The sequence below is a fragment of the Bombina bombina genome, chromosome 3 (assembly GCF_027579735.1).
Source record: "Bombina bombina isolate aBomBom1 chromosome 3, aBomBom1.pri, whole genome shotgun sequence".
Classification (NCBI taxonomy): Eukaryota; Metazoa; Chordata; class Amphibia; order Anura; family Bombinatoridae; genus Bombina; species Bombina bombina.
In genome coordinates this window covers 791058426-791083753 of record NC_069501.1, presented here as the reverse complement: position 1 = coordinate 791083753, position 25328 = coordinate 791058426, and the positions used below count along the sequence as shown (strand labels likewise).

General features: G+C 37.3%; 2 protein-coding genes across 4 annotated transcripts in view; one reads left to right on the top strand and one right to left on the bottom strand.

Moving 5' to 3' along the window:
- The window catches only part of MRPL30 (mitochondrial ribosomal protein L30), a 119931-nt gene extending 101545 nt beyond the window's left edge, over positions 1-18386 (bottom strand). Inside the window, exons 1-3 of one of the 3 annotated variants that reach the window (XM_053707693.1) lie at positions 18322-18348; positions 13174-13267; positions 3235-3308 (exon numbers count right to left, since the gene is read on the bottom strand). In XM_053707693.1, the coding sequence (XP_053563668.1) occupies positions 3235-3282 (48 nt within the window). In that variant the 5' untranslated portion in view covers positions 3283-3308; positions 13174-13267; positions 18322-18348. Of the gene's footprint in view, positions 1-3234; positions 3309-13173; positions 13268-18313 lie in introns of all 3 variants that reach the window. The other 2 variants (XM_053707692.1, XM_053707694.1) reach the window with 2 other exon arrangements.
- A 208-nt stretch (positions 18387-18594) lies between these two features.
- MITD1 (microtubule interacting and trafficking domain containing 1) overlaps positions 18595-25328 on the top strand; it is a 41393-nt gene continuing 34659 nt past the window's right edge. Inside the window, exon 1 of the mRNA XM_053707691.1 lies at positions 18595-18851. Within this exon, the coding sequence (XP_053563666.1) occupies positions 18713-18851 (139 nt within the window). The 5' untranslated portion in view covers positions 18595-18712. The remainder of the gene's footprint in view (positions 18852-25328) is intronic.

The following is a 25328-nucleotide window of genomic DNA, read 5'->3' as shown; positions in this document are numbered from 1 at the left end:
CGTCGGGGTGCACCGGAACCTCTAGGAACTTGTCCATCTTACACAATTTTTCTGGAATGACCAGGTTGTCACAATCATCCAGAGTAGATAACACCTCCTTAAGCAGTGCGCGGAGGTGCTCTAATTTAAATTTAAATGTCACAACATCAGGTTCTGCCTGTTGAGAAATTCTACCTGAATCTGAAATTTCCCTATCTGACAAAACCTCCCTCATGGCCCCTTCAGAATGGTGTGAAAGTATGACAGAACAATTATCATCAGCACCCTCCTGCTCTACAGTGTTTAAAACAGAGCAATCGCGCTTTCTCTGAAATGCAGGCATTTTGGATAAAAAATTTGCTATGGATTTATCCATTACTGTCGCCAATTGTTGCATAGTAACAAGCATTGGCGCGCTAGAAGTACTAGGCGTCTCCTGCGTGGGCAAAACTGGTGTAGACACAGAGTGAGATGAAGTAGAACTATCTTTACTCTCTTCATCTGATGAACCATCTTGGGCAACCTTACTATCTGTGGCAGTACTGTCCTTACTTTGTTTGGACGCTATGGCACAATTATCACACAATTTGGAAGGGGGAGACACATTGGCTTCCATACACACAGAACATAGCTTATCTGAAGGTACAGACATGTTAAACAGGCTTAAACTTGTCAATAAAGTACAAAAAACCATTTTAATTAAAACCGTTACTGTCTCTTTAAATTTTAAACAGGGCACACTTTATTACTGAATATGTGAAAAACAATGAAGTAATTGTTCAAATTTTACCAAATTTTCACCACAGTGTCTTAAAGCATTCAAAGTATTGCACCCAAATTTTCAGAGCTTTAACCCTTAAAATGAAGAAACCGGAGCCGGTTACAGATTTAACCCCTCTACAGTCCCAGCTACAGCCTTTGCTGCGACTTTACCAAACCCAGGGGGGAATCCCATACCAAATGAAGCCTTTTAGGAACCTTTTCAACTACTTTCAGATCCACACACATGCAGCTGCATGTCTTGCTCTCAAAAGTAACTGCGCAGTAATGGCGCGAAAATGAGGCTCAGCCTACTACGGTGAAGGCCCTTCCTGACTGAAAAGGTGTCTAAACCAGTGCCTGACGTTAAAAAACGTTCCCCAAAGTTTATAAGTGTGAAATTCAACCTCAATCTGTATAAAATGCCCAAATAAAGCAATCGATCTTGCCCATAAAAGTGTCTACCAGTTTTATAGCCCATATTAAGCCCTTTATTCTGTTTGAGACTAAGAAAATGGCTTACCGGTCCCCATGAGGGGAAATGACAGCCTTCCAGCATTACACAGTCTTGTTAGAAATATGGCTAGTCATACCTTAAGCAGAAAAGTCTGCTAACTGTTTCCCCCAACTGAAGTTATTTCATCTCAACAGTCCTATGTGGAAACAGCAATCGATTTTAGTTACTGCTGCTAAAATCATATTCCTCTCACAAACAGAACTCTTCATCTTTTTCTGTTTCAGAGTAAATAGTACATACCAGCACTATTTTAAAATAACAAACTCTTGATAGTAGAACAAAAAACTACAACTAAACACCACATACTCTTAACCATCTCCGTGGAGATGTTGCCTGTGCAACGGCAAAGAGAATGACTGGGGTGGGCGGAGCCTAGGAGGGACTATATGGACAGCTTTTGCTGTACTCTTTGCCATTTCCTGTTGGGGAAGAGATATTCCCACAAGTTATGGATGACGCCGTGGACCGGACACACCAATGTTGGAGAAATACATTTAATAATAGAAATAAAATGTACAAAATGCTGTGTTGTGATTAATTTGTCATATTCTTATCATATATCTATATTAAATCAGTGATAAATACAAATTTTATAATGTACAAATGAATGTGTTTATTAAAATAAAAAACAGAATGCCCACAAGAACTTCAAAAGGGACTTAATTATGTGTGGCAATAAATAAACAAACATATCCAGACTTCACAACACTACCATAATCTATACAGCTGTTTGCTCACTCTAGTAACTTATTCATATCTTCGCGCTAATTGGCCTCTGCAAAGGAGATGAGTTTCTCTTTAAAAGCCTTATATTTAGTTTTAACATAACAGAGCCCATTACAACTAATGTAAAATACATTTAAATATTATTCTTAGGCTAATGTCAATGTGTGGAAAGCCAGCCAATGCCAGGTGAAAGGGCAACATTAGCTTCAGTGGTCAATACTGTTAAATTAGATAAATGCAAAGACCATGTGAAAACTGCTGCAAAAAGTGTTTTCTCATAAAACGGAATTCCATATGCGAGAGGTCTTAAAGAAACAGTATATATATTTTATTAGTGCACCCTGCTGACTTTTCAAGGCTATCCCTGCTACATATATGTCCCTAATTGGATTTATCAGATAACAGCAGCAAAACAATGCATTTCATACTAACATTGTGACAGTGCCTAGCTTTGTTATCTGTGAACTAAAGACCAGATCGACTCCTGCAAATAAGGCAAATGGTGGGTGGGGATTGGCTATTGAAAAAACAACTGCAGTAAAAGGGATTTTAATGTCTTTTAAAAACATTAAAACTTGGCTGATATGTTGTTCTGTAGCAACACAATAGAAATGTCTTGTTGAAGCAACGTAAAACATTATCAGAAAACCATGAAAAACAGTGTTTATTGGTGGAACATAATGACCTGGAACAATACATGTAAATAAATCACTTCACACATCTCTAATCGATTGCTCAGTAGACCACACTGTTGTCTTTTGCATTGTTTTCTATTAGAGGCATCAGAACTAGACACTTCACATAGTAAATGGATAGGAAATTTAAAATTAAACTTGCATGATTCAGATAGAACAGGTTATTTTAAGACACTTTTAAATTAATTTCTATTTTCAAATGTCCTTCGTTCTCTTGGTATCTCTTGTTGAAAAGCAATAGGCACATATCCTACACTAGTGTGAGCTGCTGCTGATTGGTCTCTTGTGATTGGCTAACTAGATGTGTTCAGCTAGCTGCCAGTAGTGCAATGTTGCTCCTTCAACAAAGGATAACTAGAGAATAAATCATATTTGATAATTGAAGTAAATTGAAAAGCTGATTAAAATGGTATGTTCTATCTGAATTACAAAATACATTTTTGGGGTTTCCTGTCCCTTTAAGATCATTCCATTTACAATAATAGTCATACAATTAAACACAAAAGTATGACGTTATCCTCATCCCCACAAGTTCTAGAATAATGTATAAAACAATACCTTTAATGTCACTGCATTTCTTTGCACATTCCTGCATAACGTGGCCATTAGAATCCATAAACAGTTCCCGCCACCTAAAATATTTGAAAGAGAAGATTTGTGGTCAGAAAAAAAATCCTTAATGCAAAATGTTTGTTCAATTATTTGCCCTTGGTATTACTCTTACTGCATCTGTTTCACTCGGGCATCGTTACATGAGTAGTCTCTTTACATTTGTATAGTTAAAAAAGTAATTAATACAAGCTAAAAGTCTATTAAAATTATTGGAAAAAAATGACTTTAAAAATGAAATAAAATCACATAATCAAATTTATATTCAACAGTCAAAAAAAAACACGACAACCAGACAGACATGGCTTTTGACTGAAAGGAATATACAAACATCTTCAACTTCTTTTTCTTCAAAGTTTTACAGAAGTACACAAAACTGTATATTGGCATATCATTTTAAAATGTAACTTTAGTTGATTCTCTAAACCTTGCCAGAAATGAGTGAAGTAATCACGCCAAACCTTGTATGGGCTCAGACTATGAGTAGCAGGTTAACAGTTACGCTCAAGCAATAAGGTTTTTTTTTGCGTAAGAGCAATTGCAATTTATATTAGAATGATTACCGCATCCTCAGAGTCCTGGTTAACTTTCGCAAAACAAAAAAAAGTGTCACAAAACACATTAAAACTACTTTACAAAGTACTGTTACACTCATAATAACACTAATAAAAATTATTTATAAAAAAAAAAAGTTATAAAGGCTCAAAGATATGAGTTTTCAGGTGTTGGAGAAAAAGCAGGCTTTAACATTGATGTATATATGTGTGTACATATGTATTTTATGTATCATATATATGATACATTGGAGCCCTTTGCAGTTAAAGGGACAGAAAACCCCTACATTTTCTTCTTGATTTGGAAAGAACATACGATTTTAAACTACTTGACAATTTACTTCTATATTCAAATTTGCTTCATTCTCTTGTTGTTCTTTGCTAAACGAGCAGCATTGCACTACTGGCAGTTAGCTGAACATGTGAAGCTCCCTGGAATAGGTTAATCTCGCAGGAGAGAGGGTCTATGACAAGGAGCTACTTCAAACAACAAAGTTGAGGAGCACTGGATTTGTGAATAAAAAAATAAAGCTTTATTTAATCTGAAAGGTAAAAAACACACAATTTAAAAATGCAACAATGGTAATTGCATGCGAGTCACCTATAGACCAGCTGACGCGTTTCAGCGTGATCTTAGCTAGTGCTGGTCTATAGGGGACTTGCATGCAATTACCATTGTTGCATTTTTAAATTGTGTATTTTTTACCTTTCGGATGAAATAAAGCTATATTTATTATTCACAAAAATTCAGTGCTCCTCCACTTTGTTGTTTGAAGTAGTGGATTAGTTCTAAGAGTGAGCACGGCTGTGGATTTGCCTTCCCCCGTCGCTGAAGCGCATGGTTGGGAGACAGGTGCCAGGTGACGTCATCAGAAGCGGCTGCCAGTCACATCACTGAAGTAACGGCTGATCGGTAGCCACAGATACAGCAGAGGAGAGTTTTCTCACCCATACCAACTCTCACAGCCAAGTATATGGATCGTAAAGCATGACCTGATAAAGGGATTTCCACCAACTGGGGTAAGAGAAAGTTATATGCCTGAATAGGTCTGAGCGACGCTACCCAGTGAGATTGTTTGACTATGTGGAGCGGGCGTACGAAGGGAAAATATCTAGCGTTCTAGCCATTGTGTTTTACACACCCACCCTTACCATTTGACTCAGTCTAGCTAACGGATCAGTTTGGGGAATAAATGTATATATAACTACCCCCATGACTCTAGCATTTCATACAAACAAGGGACACTGATTGCTTAATACCTGCTTCCATCCATGCACACATTAAGCACCTAAGTTTAACGGAATTACCACAGTAATTTTGTCTGCCGCATAGCTTGGTACTGTTCTCTTTTCTCTATGACAAGGAGCACCCAGCGCTGATAACAAAACATTTTGGTCCAAACTACAAGTGGAGCACTAATGAGCATTCCCACTTGAGCGTTAATTGTGATCTTGATGGCTATGAGGGTGAGAAACAGGAAGACTGCAAAGGTGGGAATGATGTTAGTGTGGAGTTAGATGAGGGCAGCTATTAGGCAAGTGGAATTCATTTATTACTGATTTGGAGATAGACTTCCCTGAACATAAAGGTCTATAGGGAGCGTTTAAAGGAGGAAAGGTTAGGGGAAAGTCTGACAGCTCGAGGAAGTGCGTTCCAGATGGTTGGTGCCACACAAGAGAAGCCCTGTAGTTATATTATATATATATATATATATACACACACATACATATATATACACACACACACGTGATTATATATATATATATATATATATATATATATATATATATATATATATAGGTATAAATATGTTTTAATCTACTTAACTGCAAAGGGCTCCAATGTATAAACATACTTACATACACACACACACACATATACATATATATATATATATATATATATATATATATATATATATACACACAGGGAGTGCAGAATTATTAGGCAAGTTGTATTTTTGAGGATTCATTTTATTATTGAACAACAACCATGTTCTCAATGAACCCAAAAAACTCATTAATATCAAAGCTGAATTGTTTTGGAAGTAGTTTTTAGTTTGTTTTTAGTTATAGCTATTTTAGGGGGATATCTGTGTGTGCAGGTGACTATTACTGTGCATAATTATTAGGCAACTTAACAAAAAACAAATATATACCCATTTCAATTATTTATTTTTACCAGTGAAACCAATATAACATCTCAACATTCACAAATATACATTTCTGACATTCAAAAAAAAAAAAAAATCAGTGACCAATATAGCCACCTTTCTTTGCAAGGACACTCAAAAGCCTGCCATCCATGGATTCTGTCAGTGTTTTGATCTGTTCACCATCAACATTGCGTGCAGCAGCAACCACAGCCTCCCAGACACTGTTCAGAGAGGTGTACTGTTTTCCCTCCTTGTAAATCTCACATTTGATGATGGACCACAGGTTCCACAATGGGGTTCAGATCAGGTGAACAAGGAGGCCATGTCATTAGATTTTCTTCTTTTATACCCTTTCTTGCCAGCCACGCTGTGGAGTACTTGGACGCGTGTGATGGAGCATTGTCCTGCATGAAAATCATGTTTTTCTTGAAGGATGCAGACTTCTTCCTGTACCACTGCTTGAAGAAGGTGTCTTCCAGAAACTGGCAGTAGGACTGGGAGTTGAGCTTGACTCCATCCTCAACCCGAAAAGGCCCCACAAGCTCATCTTTGATGATACCAGCCCAAACCAGTACTCCACCTCCACCTTGCTGGCGTCTGAGTCGGACTGGAGCTCTCTGCCCTTTACCAATCCAGCCACGGGCCCATCCATCTGGCCCATCAAGACTCACTCTCATTTCATCAGTCCATAAAACCTTAGAAAAATCAGTCTTGAGATATTTCTTGGCCCAGTCTTGACGTTTCAGCTTGTGTGTCTTGTTCAGTGGTGGTCGTCTTTCAGCCTTTCTTACCATGGCCATGTCTCTGAGTATTGCACACCTTGTGCTTTTGGGCACTCCAGTGATGTTGCAGCTCTGAAATATGGCCAAACTGGTGGCAAGTGGCATCTTGACAGCTGCACGCTTGACTTTTCTCAGTTCATGGGCAGTTATTTTGCGCCTTGGTTTTTCCATACGCTTCTTGCGACCCTGTTGACTATTTTGAATGAAACGCTTGATTGTTCGATGATCACGCTTCAGAAGCTTTGCAATTTTAAGAGTGCTGCATCCCTCTGCAAGATATCTCACTATTTTTGACTTTTCTGAGCCTGTCAAGTCCTTCTTTTGACCCATTTTGCCAAAGGAAAGGAAGTTGCCTAATAATTATGCACACCTGATATAGGGTGTTGATGTCATTAGACCACACCCCTTCTCATTACAGAGATGCACATCACCTAATATGCTTAATTGGTAGTAGGCTTTCAAGCCTATACAGCTTGGAGTAAGACAACATGCATAAAGAGGATGATGTGGTCAAAATACTCATTTGCCTAATAATTCTGCACTCCCTGTATGTATATATATATATATATATATATATATATATATATATATATACGTTGATTGGAGTAGCCGTGTTAGTCCAGAGATTTAGATATCAAAATAACAAGAGTATTGCATTGAGCAATGATACTTTTTTTATTGGACTAACTATACATTTATAAGTTGACAAGCTTTCGGAAGAGTTCCTTCCTTTATCAAGTCTGAAGCAATACTGACCAATTCAATGGAATTTACAGATCTGTAAATTCCATTGAATTGGTCAGTATTGCTTCAGACTTGATAAAGGAAGGAAATCTTCCGAAAGCTTGTCAACTTATAAATGTATAGTTAGTCCAATAAAAAAAAGAATCATTGCTCAATGCAATACTCTTGTTATTTTGAGATATATATATATATATATATATATATATACACACACCCAGAGGCAGAATTTTTTTTCACTTTCTGCAGTGAGATTTTTTGAAAATTTTTCTGCAGGCCATTTTTAAATAAAATTCTATTTTAAATTGGGCAGTTACACTAAAGCACCAGTTCAATTGCAATGTGTTGGTTAACTAAAGAATAAAACAATTTTTAACGTTTTATAATATAGTGCAGTAGTTGAAAATTGCATTGCAAATTAGCTGTAGACAAACTAAATTATAAAATGTCTCTTAAATAAATTTGTTTCCCTTTCTCTTGGTCTAACATAGAAATGTAGTAATAAAAAGGTGCAATGCTCATAAGAACGTCTTACATTCAGAACAAACAGCTTTGCAGACTGGGAAAGGATAGTGTTTGAAAAAAAGCCAGTTAATAATCAATGCACTGTTGCTTTACAGTGCTACTGCATATTTGTCTGTTAACTTCAAACAGCACGTTTCTCTTGATGCACTGGAACACTTAAACAGTGCAACCAGAACACAGCTCTGTTTGAAGAGTAGAGCTGCAAAGTTAAAGGGACATGAAACCCATTTCTTTATTTCATGATTTAGAAAGAGCATGTCATTTTAAACAACTTCCTAATTTACTTCTATTATCTAATTTGCTTCATTCTCTTGATATCACTTGCTTAAAACGCATATCTAGATATGCTCAGTAGCTGCTGCACAGAGGCCTCGTGTGATTGGCTCACACATGTGCATTGCTATTTCTTCAACAAAGATAGCTAAAGAATTGAGCAAATTAGATAATAGACGTATATTGGAAAGCTGTTTAAAATTGCATGCCCTATCTGAATCATGAAAGTTTAATCTTGACTAGACTGTCCCTTTAAAGCACTAAGTCTAACAGTTCCTGCATGGGTTCTGTTCTTTCTGCAAACCTGTTGCATTTTCTGCGATGACATCTCAGATCACTGTATGTTCTGCATTGGGGTATATAAATATATATAAAAGAGCAAATATTGCACAGTATAGATGTGCAAAGTTAGTAGAGGCATATCAAAACAGACTAAAGGCTGTAATTAAAGCAAAAGGTGGTTCAACAAAATACTGACACAAGAGGGTGATCCTTTTTCCAACTCAGTGATTCTATTTTTGAATTGTCTTTATTTTTTGCCTGACATGTTGGTGTTATATCTTTCACTTGGATATTATAAGTTGCACTGAGTAATTACAACTGGATAAACAAAAATATTTCAGGCTGCAAAGCAACAAAATGTGATTATTTTCAAAAGGGGGGGGGTGATTCTTTTCAATACCCATTGTAAATATATATTTTTATAGATAGATAGATATTTGTATAGATAGGGAATCAAGCACTCTTTTTTAATAAAAAATAGCTCAAAAGTGTAGCTAAATTAAACAAATGGAATGAATCTCTGACCAGTACAATCACTGAGAACAAAAAATAATTTATTAATAGTACCGAAAGAAGTAAATCCTAACTGTCTAAACATAGCAATAGGCCAGTTGTGTGCTGGCCTCGGGTATATGTTAGCAACACAAAGTAAAGTATGTTGAACAAACAATATAGTACATGTGGCCAAGTAAAACCCTGAAGATATGCACATCATAATCATAATATTGGCAAAAATACAATCCAAAGACACCTAGTACACTGCTACACCCAAGCTGTACACGGTACCCAAGTCAATACAAGGGATAATTACCGGACAGGTAAATTTTTAGGGATCTAAGTAGTGATAGGTGCTTTGTAAAGATTTCAGGAACAACAATAATGGCAGTATAGCAACAATTACAAAGAATTACATACAAGTATGAAGAATAGCTATTGCAATGGTCATTAGCAATAAGATAGATAGTGGAACATAGTAATACATCCTCCATAATGAATTGCCTCAGTACAGCAGTTACATAGAGACACAGCAGTTTACATAGAGATGCCTGCATATATTGAGATAAAATTCTCACAAGAGTGTATTGCTGAAGAAAACAACCAAATCACACCAGGATGATTTTCCACATATAGCGGTATTGTCTTTAGCCAGACTAAACATGTCAATTTCTGGCTGAGATATGTGGACGATGAATTCCTCATTTGGGAGGGTGATCAAGTTGAATTATTGCAGTTTGTCAATAGTTTGAACAAAAATGATCTAAATATACGACTTACTATGCACTTTAGTAAATCTGAGATTGATTTTCTTGACATTAAGGTAAAAAATGTGAACAATATGTTGGTCACTGAAAATTGATGATGGACCACAGGTTCTCAATGGGGTTCAGATCAGGTGAACAAGGAGGCCATGTCATTAGATTTTCTTCTTTTATACCCTTTCTTGCCAGCCACGCTGTGGAGTACTTGGACGCGTGTGATGGAGCATTGTCCTTCATGAAAATCATGTTTTTCTTGAAGGATGCAGACTTCTTCCTGTACCACTGCTTGAAGAAGGTGTCTTCCAGAAACTGGCAGTAGGACTGGGAGTTGAGCTTGACTCCATCCTCAACCCGAAAAGGCCCCACAAGCTCATCTTTGATGATACCAGCCCAAACCAGTACTCCACCTCCACCTTGCTGGCGTCTGAGTCGGACTGGAGCTCTCTGCCCTTTACCAATCCAGCCACGGGCCCATCCATCTGGCCCATCAAGACTCACTCTCATTTCATCAGTCCATAAAACCTTAGAAAAATCAGTCTTGAGATATTTCTTGGCCCAGTCTTGACGTTTCAGCTTGTGTGTCTTGTTCAGTGGTGGTCGTCTTTCAGCCTTTCTTACCTTGGCCATGTCTCTCAGTATTGCACACCTTGTGCTTTTGGGCACTCCAGTGATGTTGCAGCTCTGAAATATGGCCAAACTGGTGGCAAGTGGCATCTTGGCAGCTGCACGCTTGACTTTTCTCAGTTCATGGGCAGTTTTTTGCGCCTTGGTTTTTCCACACGCTTCTTGCGACCCTGTTGACTATTTTGAATGAAACGCTTGATTGTTCGATGATCACGCTTCAGAAGCTTTGCAATTTTAAGAGTGCTGCATCCCTCTGCAAGATATCTCACTATTTTTGACTATTCGCCCCAACCCAAGGGGTGGTGACAGGAATAGCAGGCTTCTCTACCGAGAGGCTTTTTGGATTTTTCATTTGCAAACTAGAAGGCCATTGGGTTAAAACATTGAGGGAGACGTGATTAACTTTTGGCAACGTACATGAGGATGTTTTCATTGCCCATGATTTGGTTCCCCAATGGCTTCTTCGATGTTTGTAGGCTTTTATCCTATAGATTGTGGCTTTTTCTGGTTATAATCTGCTCAATTTGAGCAATACATAGATTCAGATAATGGACAATACGGTATTACTGTTTATATTTAGACTCTGAATCTTTATTCTTTGAGTCTAAATGCATGGGAAAATATTTAAAATACTTTTACGATTGGCCCCTCATAAATATATTTATTATTTTTTGGTTACTAGTCATAAATATATGCTTTAGAGTTACGGCAGTAGATGTATATAAATGGATTAGTTGAGCTTTAAGTCTCTCTTGCATTTAATATTTATTAACAATGTAGTAAGGTCAGCTGAACTTTCTGGTTTTGTTTATGACATATATATTACACTGAGGAGGTTAATTGAGTTTTGTCCCTTTAAATTTGCACACAAAGTTACAGTCAATGGTATACAGCATACACTTCAACCAATTAGGTTACAGCCTATTTAAGTGATGGCAATATGTCTGTTTGCTATGTCTATGAATAAGGCTTGTGGGCCGAAACACGTAAAACAATCCAGTGTATGCTGTTGTTTTTACTTTGCATTTTTATCACCCTGTGTTTCTACAAATACATATGTTTTGCACTTTGAATGACTCGCTGGTTCTTCTGGAATTCCTTATAATACTACTGTATGTCTGTCTGATACCTATACCCCTATATGTGACCTCACATATGTCTGTCTATATAGTCCCTATATATTACATCATAATCCCACTGTACTTCTGTCTATATGGTGCCTATAACCCCTATATGTGACATCATAATCCTAATGTATGTCTGTCACCTTTACCACTCTATGTGACCTCATAATCCTACTGTATGTCTGGTAGATTATGTACAGTTTAATGCATTTTTTATTGTGAAATGTATGTAGTTATTTTATTTATTTTTCCCCATATCGCACAGCACAAAAAAAATAAAAAAAAATAATATATATATATATATATATATATGTGGTCTGAGGACGGGGTTAAAATCCCCGAAACGTCACCTTATGTTTGAATAAAGTATCATTGATATAATTGCTAAAAGACCCGGTCAGTGCTTTCTGTTACAGTTGTCTGTTAGAAGGGAGTGCAGAGCCCTGAAGAGGAGATATATATATATATATATATATATATATATATATATATATATATATATATATATATATATATATATCTTAGGATGAATAATAACCTTATTTTCAAAGAGGCAGACAAGGGTGGGGCCCTGGTTATTTTGGAAAAAGAATATTATGTCAAGGAAATTGAAGGACAACTTGCTGACAAAGATGTATATCAATTGCTGAGAACTGGAGGCTTGTGTTGCTAAAGCCCAAAGGATTGGATTGATTGACAGCAATGCAGCTAAATTTATTTTAGAGACAGAGGACATTATACCTGTCCTATACACCCTCCCCAAAGTTCACAAGGATATGGAAAGGCCTCTTGGCCATCCAATGGTGGCAGGAGTAGGCTCTGTACTTTTCAAGGCATCTATGTACATTGACAAAATACTTAGACCTTTTGTTAGCTCCACTTCTTACATTAAAGATACAGGGGATTTTGTAAATAAAGTTCAAAATGTGATACTGGATAACAACAAGGGTATTCTATATAGCCTAGATGTGACAAGTCTATTTACCTCCATTACACGAGGCAGGTATGGGGGCTGTAAATAGGTGCCTGGTACAGGATATGAATATAAGTGAGAAACAAAGGGTATTTATCTTGGATCTGCTATATTGTCCTAAGATGTAATTTTTTCCTGTTCCAGGACCAATTTTATTTGCAATTACAGGGTACGGCTATGGGTTCTAATGTCGCCCCAACCTATGCCAATATTTTTATGAATACATTTGAAGAATATTTTGTTTATAGTAATCCATTATTTCTTCTATATGGCGCCACTTGGTGGCATTATATTTTTGGTATATGGTTGGGCGACATTGGGACCCTGGAGGATTTTGTGAAGGATCCAAATTGTGCCACACAACATATAAAATTTAAATTAAATGTGAGTGAGGAAAGGATTGATTTCCTGGATACTACCGTATATGAAAAAGATGGTGTGTTGGCTGTGGATCTGTTCAAAAAAGAAAGAGACTGTAATAATTTATTACATTTTGAAAGTGCACATCCTCCTGCTCTGGTGCAGAGAGTTTACCCAAAAGCCAGTTTATGCGTGTGATTGTCTTGGATGAAAATCTAATTAAAGATAGACTTACTGAGATGGGTGAACGCTTCAAACAGAGGGGATACCCAGCAGATATAATTGAGAAAGAAAGGAAGGCCGTATTGGAAATCCCTAGGACTACTTTACTGAAAGAAAAAACAAAAGTTAAAAGGTACCCCTAGAATGATTTTTGTAAATGAATATTCCCCTTGGAGTAGACAAATACAGAAAGTCTTATGAAAACATTGGCATGTATTACAAATTTCAAACCCAGATGTAAAAGAGTTTGTAAATCCCCCTATGGTTGCATTCAGGAGGGGGAAGAACCTAAAAGATACATTAGTAAAGGCGGATATTGGACCTAAAAAAGTGATGAGACAAAGATTTATTGGTGATAAACAAGTGGGATGCTTTCCCTGTCTGGTTTGCCAGAATTGCAATAGTATTATTAAAGGCCCAATTTGTACCCATCCACGCACAAGCAAAAAATATAAATTGAGGGATTTGCATTATACCTACAACACAAATTATGCAGTCTATCTAATTGAGTGTCCTTGTGGGCTGGGGTACGTTGGCGAGACTACCTGTAAGGTCCGCGAGCGTATCGACCAGCATAAAAGTAACATCAGAACAGGAAAGTTAGAAGCCCCAGTGTCAAATCACTTTATTGTAGCAGGACATCAGATTAATCAATTAAGATTTCAGGTATTGGAACAGGTTAATATGCCAAAGATGGGTGGCAATAGGATTAAAATTTTACAAAATAGGGAATTATATTGGATTCATGAATTAGGGACCATGACCCCAAATGGGATGAATAGAGAAATTGATTGGGGTGTATGCCTTTAATAGGTTTAAGGTACTATTGTCATATCTGGATTTATTGTTTAAAATTTCAATACTGGTAATAATGTTTCAAGATTAATCCTTAGAAGAGATTGATGTATAAAATTAATTTTGGTATAGTGTCTAATGATATTTTTACCACTAGTAGGTGCTATTTTTCAATAGAATGTGACTTTGTAGAGGAAGGGGTTAAGCCAGGTGGAGGTGTATGTGGGGGGCGTGGCCTACAGCCTATTTAAGGCTGATTTTATTTGTACATATGTTAGACATGACTAAGGATGAAAATCTGAAACGTTGTCTTCTTTTTATGTTGGCTTAAATAAATAATGACCTTTTATTACTAAATTGGTGGCGTTGCTATACTATTTTTTGAAATAAATATATATATATACATACATACATACACACACACACACATATATATATATATATATATATATATATATATATATACACACATACATACATACACACACACACACAGTGGGTATTGAAAAGAATCACCCTCTTGAAAATAATCACATTTTGTTGCCCTTCCACTGTCAGTGTACAACACTTGCAAGCTTGAATAAACCACTTGTTGTTTCCGACTCCTGGATCCCTCGCTTCTTTTGTTTTTTGTATTTACAGCTGTGCTAGCCATTGAGGACTGGCATTCTAACGCTGTACTTACAGATTGTCCCAGCTTTCTCTTACAGCACTACCTACATTGCTTTACTGGCATTCTCCTACGTACCTCTGCAAACACCACACAGGAGTGGCTTCCCTACTGAGCGTATCCATGAGGATACACAAACGAACTCCAGAGCACCAACTGATTCAATCAGTTCTCAGGACCCAGTACGCCACAGACGACATGGAAAGGTGGCACGCCCACCTCTTTCCCCTGGTACTGCGAACTATGAAGTATCGCTTGGTCGGTACAGCCAGTACAGGGACGCCTAGGAAAGGTGTGAATCGCACCAGCACGCCATTGCCTGGCATTCGATAACCCCCAGCATTACAGTCTCACAAAATAGACACTTTGCCGGTAGCATATACCTTGACTTCCACAGCAAGATACAGTCATTGTCAGCTGAGCATACACTGATCTTAAGTCTCAGTCAGGCACGAGACAAGCACCACATTTAAGTGCACTATACTAACCATTGTTTATCTACATATCCCGACACCTATGAATTAGCCCTCTTAAGAGACACAGCAGTTCTGGGACTTACACAGACAAGACTGTCAGCATATAGTCTTCTCCTGTATGAAATAAAGATAGTTTTTGTTTATCTAGTAGTAATTACTCAGTACAAATTATAACATCCAAGTGAAAGATATAACACCAACATGTCAGGCAAAAATAAAGACAATTAAAAAATAGAATAACTGAGTTGGAAAAAGGATCAACCCCTCCTAAAATTATTTGTAAACTCAAAAAGGTGTAGCTAATCACCTTCTCAACGGCACACACAAAGCTATTTGACCTTTAACTGTGATCAGCTGTGGGCATATTGATTAGCTCAGCATAAAAAGAGTTTTCCTGGAGCATCTCAGTCCCTAGTAGTGCAATTGAAGCAAACAATCAACTATCGGTGGCAAGGCACTGTCAAAAGATCTCCGGGATAATGTTGTGGACAGGCACAAGTCAGGAGAAGGATACAAGAAAATATCAAAGGCTTTATCAATGACTAGAAGCACAGTGAAGACTATTATTAAGAAGTGGAAGGTATTTGGTACAACACAGAACCTCTCTGGATCAGGACGTCGCTCCAAACTAGATGAAAGAGCCAGGAGGAAACTGGTCAGAGAGGTTACCAAGAGGCCCACAGCAACTCTGAAGCAGTTGAGACAACAATATCACAAATTATCCACAAATGTGGCTTGTATGGGAAAGTTGCAAGAAAAAAACCACTCCTCAAGAAAGGCCACATGCAGTCACGACTGAGCTTTGCCATAACACACCTAGGATATTCTGAGGCCACATGGAAAAAGGTGTTATGGTCAGATGAGACTAAAATTTAATTATTTGGCCTCAACACCACATGATATGTCTGGAGGGCATCCAATACAGCTCACCATCCAAATAACACCATACCTACAGTAAAGCATGGAGGTGGTAATATCCTGTTATGGGGTGGTTCTCTGCAGCAGGCACTGGAGCACTTGTCAGGATAGAAGGAATAATGGAAGAGGGGAAATACCGTCAATTTCATGAGGAAAATCTGCTGCCCTCTGCCAGGAAGTTGTCAATGGGAAGGTTTAACTTCCAACAGGACAATGACCCAAAGCACACAGCAAAAATGACCACACAGTGGTTGAAGCAGAAAAAGGTGAATGTCCTTGTATGGCCTAGTCAGAGCCCAGATTTAAACCCAACTGAATATCTGTGGCATGACTTGAAGCCTGCAGTCTACAAACGGTCACAATCAAATGTAACGGAACTGGAGCAGTTCTGCAAAGAAGAGTGGGCAAATATTGCACAGACTAGATGTGCAAAGTTAGTAGAGACATATCCCAACAGACTAAAGGCTTTAATTAAAGCAAAAGGTGGTTCAACAAAATACTGAAACAAGGGGTGATCCTTTTTCCAACTCAGTGATTCTATTTTTGAATTGTCTTTATTTTTGCCTGACATATTGGTGTTATATCGTTCACTTGGATGTTATAATTTGTACTGAGTAATTACAACTAGATAAACAAAAACTATCTTTATTTCATACAGGAGAAGAATATACAAAGTACAAAAAAGGCAGCACTCACCGAGATTTAGAAAAAGGTAAAAATTAACTTTTAATAAAGCATTTATAAAACAAAGGGAGATTGCATGACGTTTTGGTTCTGTACTGGCACCTTTATCAAAAGATCCCAAATTAGAGACAGTCCCAAAGTCCGTTCATCCTCAATGTGATGTCCCACAGAAGAAAGTATAAAACCAAATCAGACTACCGTTCATTTATACCCTTCATAAATGATCAAATTACAAACACCTGAGTTGTGAAAGCATTGCCTACGTGCATGTTCTCTTGTTGCGTGGCAAGTTTGGATAGGTTAGCATAAACATCTTCACTTTGCGTAGTATACCACATGGCTAATTAGCATAGCTGATGACGCGGTGAGGAAATAAGTCCCCTCTGTGTGCGCAGTGAAGTATCATTCATATGCTACTTAGCAAAGAACTGATGTTAAACATAAAACAACAATGTTGCAAATCAGCAGGCTTGCGTAGCTTCATATACCACACATAACTAGTGGTTCCATACTTTAGGCATACCAGAGTCCTGATTTTAGACATCTGATTAGATGTATCTACGAGTCAAGAGACAGACAATCTAATCGGATGTCTAACATCAGGACTCTGATATGACTAAAGTATGGAACCACTAGTTATGTGTGGTATGTGAAGCTACGCAAGCCTGCTGATTTGCAACATTGTTGTTTTATGTTTAACATCAGTTCTTCTCTAAGTAGCATATGAATGATACTTCAATGCGCACACAGAGGGGGCGTTATTTCCTCACCGCGTCATCAGCTATGCTAATTAGCCATGCGGTTTACTACGCAAAGTGAATATGTTTATGCTGACCTATCCAAACTTGCCACGCAACAAGAGAACGTGCACGTAGGCAATGCTTTCACGACTCAGGTGTTTGTAATGTGATCATTTATGAAGGGTATAAATGAACGGTAGTCTCATTTGGTTTTATACTTTCTTCTGTGGGACATCACATTGAGGATGAACGGACTTTGGGACTGTCTCTAATTTGGGATCATTTGATAAAGGTGACAGTACAGCACCGAAACGTCATGCAATCTCCCTTTGTTTTTTAAATGCTTTATTAAAGTTAATTTTTACCTTTTTCTAAATCTCGGTGAGTGCTGCCTTTTTTGTACTTTGTATATTCTTCTCCTGTATGAAATAAAGATAGTTTTTGTTTATCTAGTTGTAATTACTCAGTACAAATTATAACATCCAAGTGACCACCTCTCTCAGATCACGTTTGTATTTTGATGACTCAAGCGTCAAAAATGGATATACTTTATATAAAAGTATGGGCACAAGTGAGGTTATATAGATCTGTTTGCCAGGCTATAACACAAGTTTATTAAATAGTGTGTAACAACCTTTGTTTCCACATTGTGAAATTTGTGACAGTAACTTAGTATAGAAAGGTAACGTCTTCAGCCTGAGCCTCTGGATGAGAAATACATAAAAAGGCACCAGCACAATGATAGCTATAGACATTTTCATTTAGCAGTTGGGTATCAGAAACTAGTGCAACGTTCTGCATCCCCTGCTGAGGTATAAATATTAAATTATGTACCTAAGAAGTTAATCACAACACTATATAACCAGTTACCTTCTTACCCTCTGCTGTAGCTCGCCCTTTTTGTCAAATGCGACCGCGCAATACTATGACGTCACTATTATGGCTCTTAACAATTACATTTACAAAGCATCCCAGGGTTAGCCATGTTTGAGTTTGGCAGCAAAACCCCAACTGTTTGCTTGTAAAACAATTCAATACTAAAGCCAGTTTTTTTATTTTCGCAGTGTTTTACTCATGGATATAAAATACTAAATTTAAATTCGCCAATTTTCGCCAACCCTGTGTCTATCGCGTGTTTTCAACATCATGTTGTCCTGTGGTTGGAAGTTGGAACGCGGAAGTGTTACTATTTTCCTCCTCCACAGTTATGAGTAAAACGAGCCTTCATTTTCTAGGGTCCTTTACCTATCTGTGGCACGTTCAGCAACCATGTCCGCTCTATCTGGCATGGAGAACTCAGCGGGCGTGGTGCTGAGGAGGGCGGTGGAGCTGGATGCGAGCGGTCGGTACCAGGAGAGTTTGGTCTGTTACCAAGAGGGAATCGAGCTTCTGATGCAGGTGCTGAAAGGTCAGTAAGAGGGGCAACACTGGAGGCGCAGATAGTCACATCTAGCATATTGCATTACACCACACCACAACACCCTTGCTGTTCCCTATCTACTGAGATGCCCTGATTAGTGTCTGGAGGAAAAATATTTCTGCAACCGAACCAGTTGAATAGAGACCCTACTTAATGTAATCACAGTCTGCCGACCAAGAATGTGACTGCTGTCAGGGATTGGTCCACTGATGCCCATCAATGTGGAAACCATTCATGATTCGAATAGAGTCAAAAGTAAAAGTTTATGATTCAGAGCATGCAGTTTTAAACAACCTTCCAGTTTATTTCTATTATTAAATTTGCTTTGTTTTAGTGGTATCTTTTGTTGCAGAGTAAATCTAGGTAGATAATTGAAGCCAAGGGTAGCAGTGTTTGCCATTATGTTTAACACTGCTATACAAATTTGCAAACACTGCTGCTAGATGGGTAAATACATGGGCACACACCTGAGCCCAGAGACAGAACTTTTTTTCACTTTCTGCGATGAGATTTTTTTTAGTGAAAAATTTTCTGCAGGTCATTTTTAAATAAAATAAATGTGTAAATTTGTCAGTTACATTAAAGCACCAGATCAATTGCAATGTGTTGTTTAACTGGAGAATAAAGCAACATTTAAAGTTGTATAATCTAGTGCAGTAGTTGAAAATTGCATTGCAATTTAGCTGCAGATAAAAAAGTCATTGTAAAATGTCTCTTGAATTAATGTTTCCTTTTCTCTTAGTCTAACATAGAAATGTAGGAATAAAAAAGGTGCATTGCTCATACGAACATCTTACATTCAGAGGAAAACAGCTTTGCAGACTGTGAAAAGCTAGGGAACAAGCTTGCAAAAATCTCAGAGCCAGACAACAATCAATGCACTGCTGCTTTGTAGCACTACTGCATATTTGACTGTTGTCTTCAAACAGCACTTTGCTCTGGATGCACTGTGTTAAGGAAAATTTATACAATGCAGCCAGAGAACAGCTCTGTTTAAATTGAACAGCCTAATGTCTAGCAGCACTGAAAAGTTAAAATGCTAACAGTTCCTGTTCTTTCTGCAGACATGCTGCATTTTCTGCGATGACATCTCAGATCACTCTATGTTCTGCCTTGGGGCACCTGAGCTCCAAGGGGATACCAAGAGAACTAATTCAAATTCATAAAATAATTAAATTGGAAAGTTGTTACATATTTCATGCTCCATTCAATCCATTTATGTTTAATTTTGACTTTACTGCCCTGTTAAGATGCAGTTAAAGGGGCATGAAACTCCATACAGGTAGCCCTCAGTTTACGTCGGGGTTAGGTTCCAGAAGGAAAGGTTGTAAATCGAAGTGTATTTTTCTTTCATGATTCAGATAGAACATGCAATTTCAAACAACTTTCCAAATAACTTATATTATCAAATTTTCTTTGTGTTCTTGGTATCTTTTATTGAAAATCAAGGACATAAGCTCAGGAGGATGCAGGTCTCTGGAGCACTATACTGCAGCAATTTTGTAAGAATGTTATTTATTTGCAAGAGCACTAAATGGCAGCAATATTTCCTGCCATGTAGTGCTCCAAACACCTATAAAGAATAACATGGTAACAAAGCAAACTTAAAGGGACATTAAACACTTTGAGATGGTAATATAAAATGATAAATTGTATATATAAAACAGCTCTGCAATATACTTTCATTATTTATTTTGTCCTCTTTGCCTGTAATTCCATTCTGAAATTGTGAGCTTTTCAGTTCCTGTTAGAAATTGAAGTGCAGAACACTGTTAAATCCAGCACAACCATTGGCTGCACACTCTAGTGACCTATTTATAACTGTCTCTAATTGGCCACAGCAGAGAAGGTAACACAAGTTACAACATGGCAGCTCCCAGTGTTTTATAGACACTAAAACTTTACACTTATTTTGTCACTTTTTAAACAACTAATGAAACTTTAAAAAATACATCTACATGTTACTCATGGACTAATCTTTTCTTTGAATGTATCATTCTATCTAGCATGTATTTACTGTTTAATGTCCCTTTTAATAAGAGAAGTAAATTGGAAATTTGTAAAATTGTATGTTGTGTCTGTCACAAAAACATTTTTTTTATGGTGTTTCATATTCCTTTAAAGGGACACTGAACCCAATTTTTTTATTTTGTAATTCAGAAAGAGCATGCAATTTTAAGCAACTTTCTAATTTACTCCTGTTATCATTTTTTCTTCGTTCTCTTGCTATCATTATTTGAAAAAGAAGGCATCTAAGCTTTTTTTTTTGTTTCAGTACTCTGGACAGCACTTTTTTATTGGTGAATGAATTTATCCACCAATCAGCAAGGACAACCCAGGTTGTTCACAAAAATGGGCCGGCATCTAAACTTACATTCTTGCATTTCAAATAAAGATACCAAGAGAATGAAGACAATTTGATAATAGGAGTAAATTAGAAAGTTGCTTAAAATTTCATGCTCAATCTGAATCGCGAAAGAAAATTTTTGGGTACAGTGTCCCTTTAAGGCAGTGTTTAAAATTGTATTCTCTATCTGAATAATAATAGAAAAAATTGGGTTTAATGTATTATATTTGTAATGAACTCATGTATTTTGCACTAAATTAAAGAGATAAGGAAGTACAAAAATAAAGCTTGCTTGGTTTAGATAGAGCATTCAATTAAAAAACAAAAGCAATCAAATTTACTTTTTTATCATATTGGCTTGGTCCTTTGTTAAACAGCATACCTATGTAGGCCCATAAACATGTATTTTGCTATAGCACCCTATGAGTTAGTGTTTATAACAATGTTACAAACTGATGCAAATACTTTAATGGAATTCATTTGAAAAAAAGCACTCAGTCCTCAGTATGATTTTATCTTATTCTTGTTAGTTATATCTGTATTATGCGTGGTGTGTTACTTTAAATAAAACTTAAAGGGATACTAAGCCCAAATGATTTATTTTATGATTCAGATGGAGCATGCAATTTTAAACAACTTTCTAACTTACTCCTATTATACATTTTTCTTTGTTCTCTTGCTATCTTTATTTGAAAAAGTAGGAATGTAAGCATAGGAGCCTGCCCATTTTTGGTTCAGAACTCTGGATAGTGCTTACTGATTGGTGGCTACATTTAGCCATCAATCGGCAAGTGCTACCCAGGTGCTGAACCAAAAATGGGCTGGCTCGTAAGCTTACTATCCTTTTTCAAATAAAGATACCAAGAGAACGATGATAATGATAATAGGAGTAAATTAGAAAGTTTCATGTCTGTAACATCTTTAGTTTTGGGGATATAGGTATCCTCATAAATCACCCTCCCCGTTTTCACCCCCCATAAGTGGATTTTCCGGAAATGGTAAAACACGTGTTTATTTTTAAAGGAGAATATAAATACCAATTTTCATGTCTAACATATTCGTTTTTTTGAGCTGAGCCTTGATGAGTTAGTCAGGATATATATATATATATATATAAACAGATGAACTCACAGGACTTGTATTATCAAAGTGTCAAAGATTTATTGACGTTTCGAGGATTACATCATCCCCTTCATCATATTATACTTTATATTTCCTTATTAGTCTATTTAAGGATAGCTCACTATGACATACATAAGTATCTGGTTTTATACTGGTAAGTAAATATTGCCTATTAGGTATCTGCCTGTATTTATCATGAGTAAGAATAGTGATTCATCCTTGTGTGTTGCTAATTCTAGTTAGAATAGGAACAGACTGATTTATTTAGTGTGTATTGTTATTGGATGCACAATTAGTATTACATATTAGGCTTTCAATCAATAACACTCAAACATGACCTGCTGTTAGTTAAATAAGCCATTGCCACACTTGATAATGTAGCAACGTAATTTAGAGTCGCAACATGAAATCCTGCTATATCTTATGACAGGAACAGTGAAATCCTCTTATAAACAGCGGTAATTTTGTCAAAGTTTACTGCAGATTAAAATAAAGGAGTCCCCATTCTCCCCTCCAGTCCGGGACTGGTTTTTAATATGATCAAAAGGATGACTCACTATTCTTGCTAATGACAAATACAGGTTGATACCTACTAGGCAATATTTACTCATCAGTACAAAACCAGATACCTAAAGGGACATAAAATCCCAACATTTTCTTTCATGATTCAGATAGAGAATACAATTTTAAACAACTTTCTAATTTACTTCTATTATCTAATCTGTTTCATTCTCTTTGTATCATTTGTTAAAGGAGCAGCAATGCACTAATGGTTTCTAACTGAACACATGGATGAGATCTAAATCATGATAGAAAATTTTGGAGTTTCATGTCCCTTTAAGTTAGTATGTATGTCATAGTGAGTTTTCCTTAAATAGACTCATAAGGAACTGCTTAATCTCTCATATAGAAGTTATGGGGTTACATTTATGTAATATTATAAATTGATATTAGTTTGCCAAAGCATCTGCCAGACCTTATACTTTGCAACTTATTAAAATTTGCAACATTTACGTTTAGACATGAATATACTGATATTTGTAATCAAATCATAATTTTATATACTGTGTATGTGTATATATATATATATATATATATATATATATATATATATATATATATATATATATATATATATATATATATATATATATATATATATATATATATATATATTCACATCTGTTAAAGGGACACTGAACCCAAACTATTTCTTTCATAATTCAGATAGAGCATGCAATTTTAAGCAACTTTCTAATTTACTCCTATTATACATTTTTCTTTGTTCTCTTTGTATCTTTTATTTGAAAATGCAGGTATGTAAGCATAGGAGCCGGACCATTTTTGGTTGGGCACTCTGGATATCACTTGCTGATTGATGTATGTATGTGTGTGTATGTGTATATATATATATATATATATATATATATATATATAATACACACACATATATGTATGTATGAGACAATATACAGTTTGTGTAGCTAGCAGTCTTATTTGGATGGACAGTCTGTGGGTGTACAATATTCCATATAGTCCACAATACTAGTTCCCGTGTGCTATAGGTGAAGGCAGCCCGTCTGATAGAAAGATGATCCCCCGCAAGGTGAGGTTCCTCTCGATTTGTCTGAAAAAGTTTAGAAAGAGACAGGCGCACAGAGGCACACTTCGTGTAATACGTTCACAATCAGTGTATAGATAACAGTGGGGGAATTATCCGCGCTCACCTGGTGTACCCTCAAGTAGTGAGGTACTTTAAATGCACTTCTGTTGGTATACTCTGTTCCTTTGCACCCTTTCCGTTTGTCCACACTCCTTCAGTGCTTGGTATGTCTCCAGCAGGTCACCGTAGTCCTCAGCTGTAAGATATTCCAAAATGGCAGCACTGTAAACGGCAGCTGTAGTACCAACTCGGCCGTGGCTTGTCGTGCGTGTCTTCAAGTGTCTGTGGATACGGCCCACTGGAAACTGTAGTCCTGCTCTTTGTGAGCGAGATACTGCTTTGGCCTTAGCCTTCCCACTGTCTTTGCCAGCCTTTCCCCCAGCCAGTCTCCTTACGGGGTATGATATCGCTCACAAAGAGCAGGACTACAGTTTCCAGTGGGCCGTATCCACAGACACTTGAAGACTCGCACGACAAGCCACATATATATATATATATATATATATATATATATATATATAATGTGTGTGTGTGTGTATGTATGTGTATATATATATATATATATATGTGTGTGTGTGTGTCTATGTATGTATATACCTGGGACCCTAAACAGCCACACAATGCAAGCTCTCAAATCCAAACAAACTGGGAACAAGGGAAGGGTGCACAGGCTTATGTAATCACCCCAGTAATATACAAAACACGGAAGGGGACTGCACTCCTAGGGGTCGATCCAATATAAATCGTCGCCCGCAAAAGCCGGCGACGCCAATATTTGCGTGGGTTTGGTATCACATATACGGCGTAACCTAGAAGTTACGCGCGTATATTTCTGCCGTCGCCCGCAGTTTTTTGGGCCATAGGCAGGTATACCAAACCCGCGCAGTTTGGTATCCAATATGCAGCGTAAGGACTTACGTGGCGAAAATGGAGAAAACTTACTCCATTTTCACCTCGCCACAAAAAGCAGCCGTAAGAAGCCTTACGCTGACTATTGGAGCCCCGTAACTCCCTAAACTAACTAGAAAATAAACCTAACACCTAACGCATGCGCAATGTCTATCTCCCTGTCAACCGCGATCTGCTAAAATAAACCTAACACCTAACGCATGCGCAATGTCTATCTCCCTGTCAACCGCGATCCCCCCCCCCCCCCCCCCGAAATCCCTAATAAAGTTATTACCCCCTAAACCGCCGCTCCCGGACCCCGCCGCCATCTACATAAACTAACCCCCTACTGTGAGCCTCTAAAACCGCCGCCATCTACCTTATCTATCCCCTAATCTGACCCCTTACACCGCCGCCACCTATATAAAAATTATTAACCCCTAAT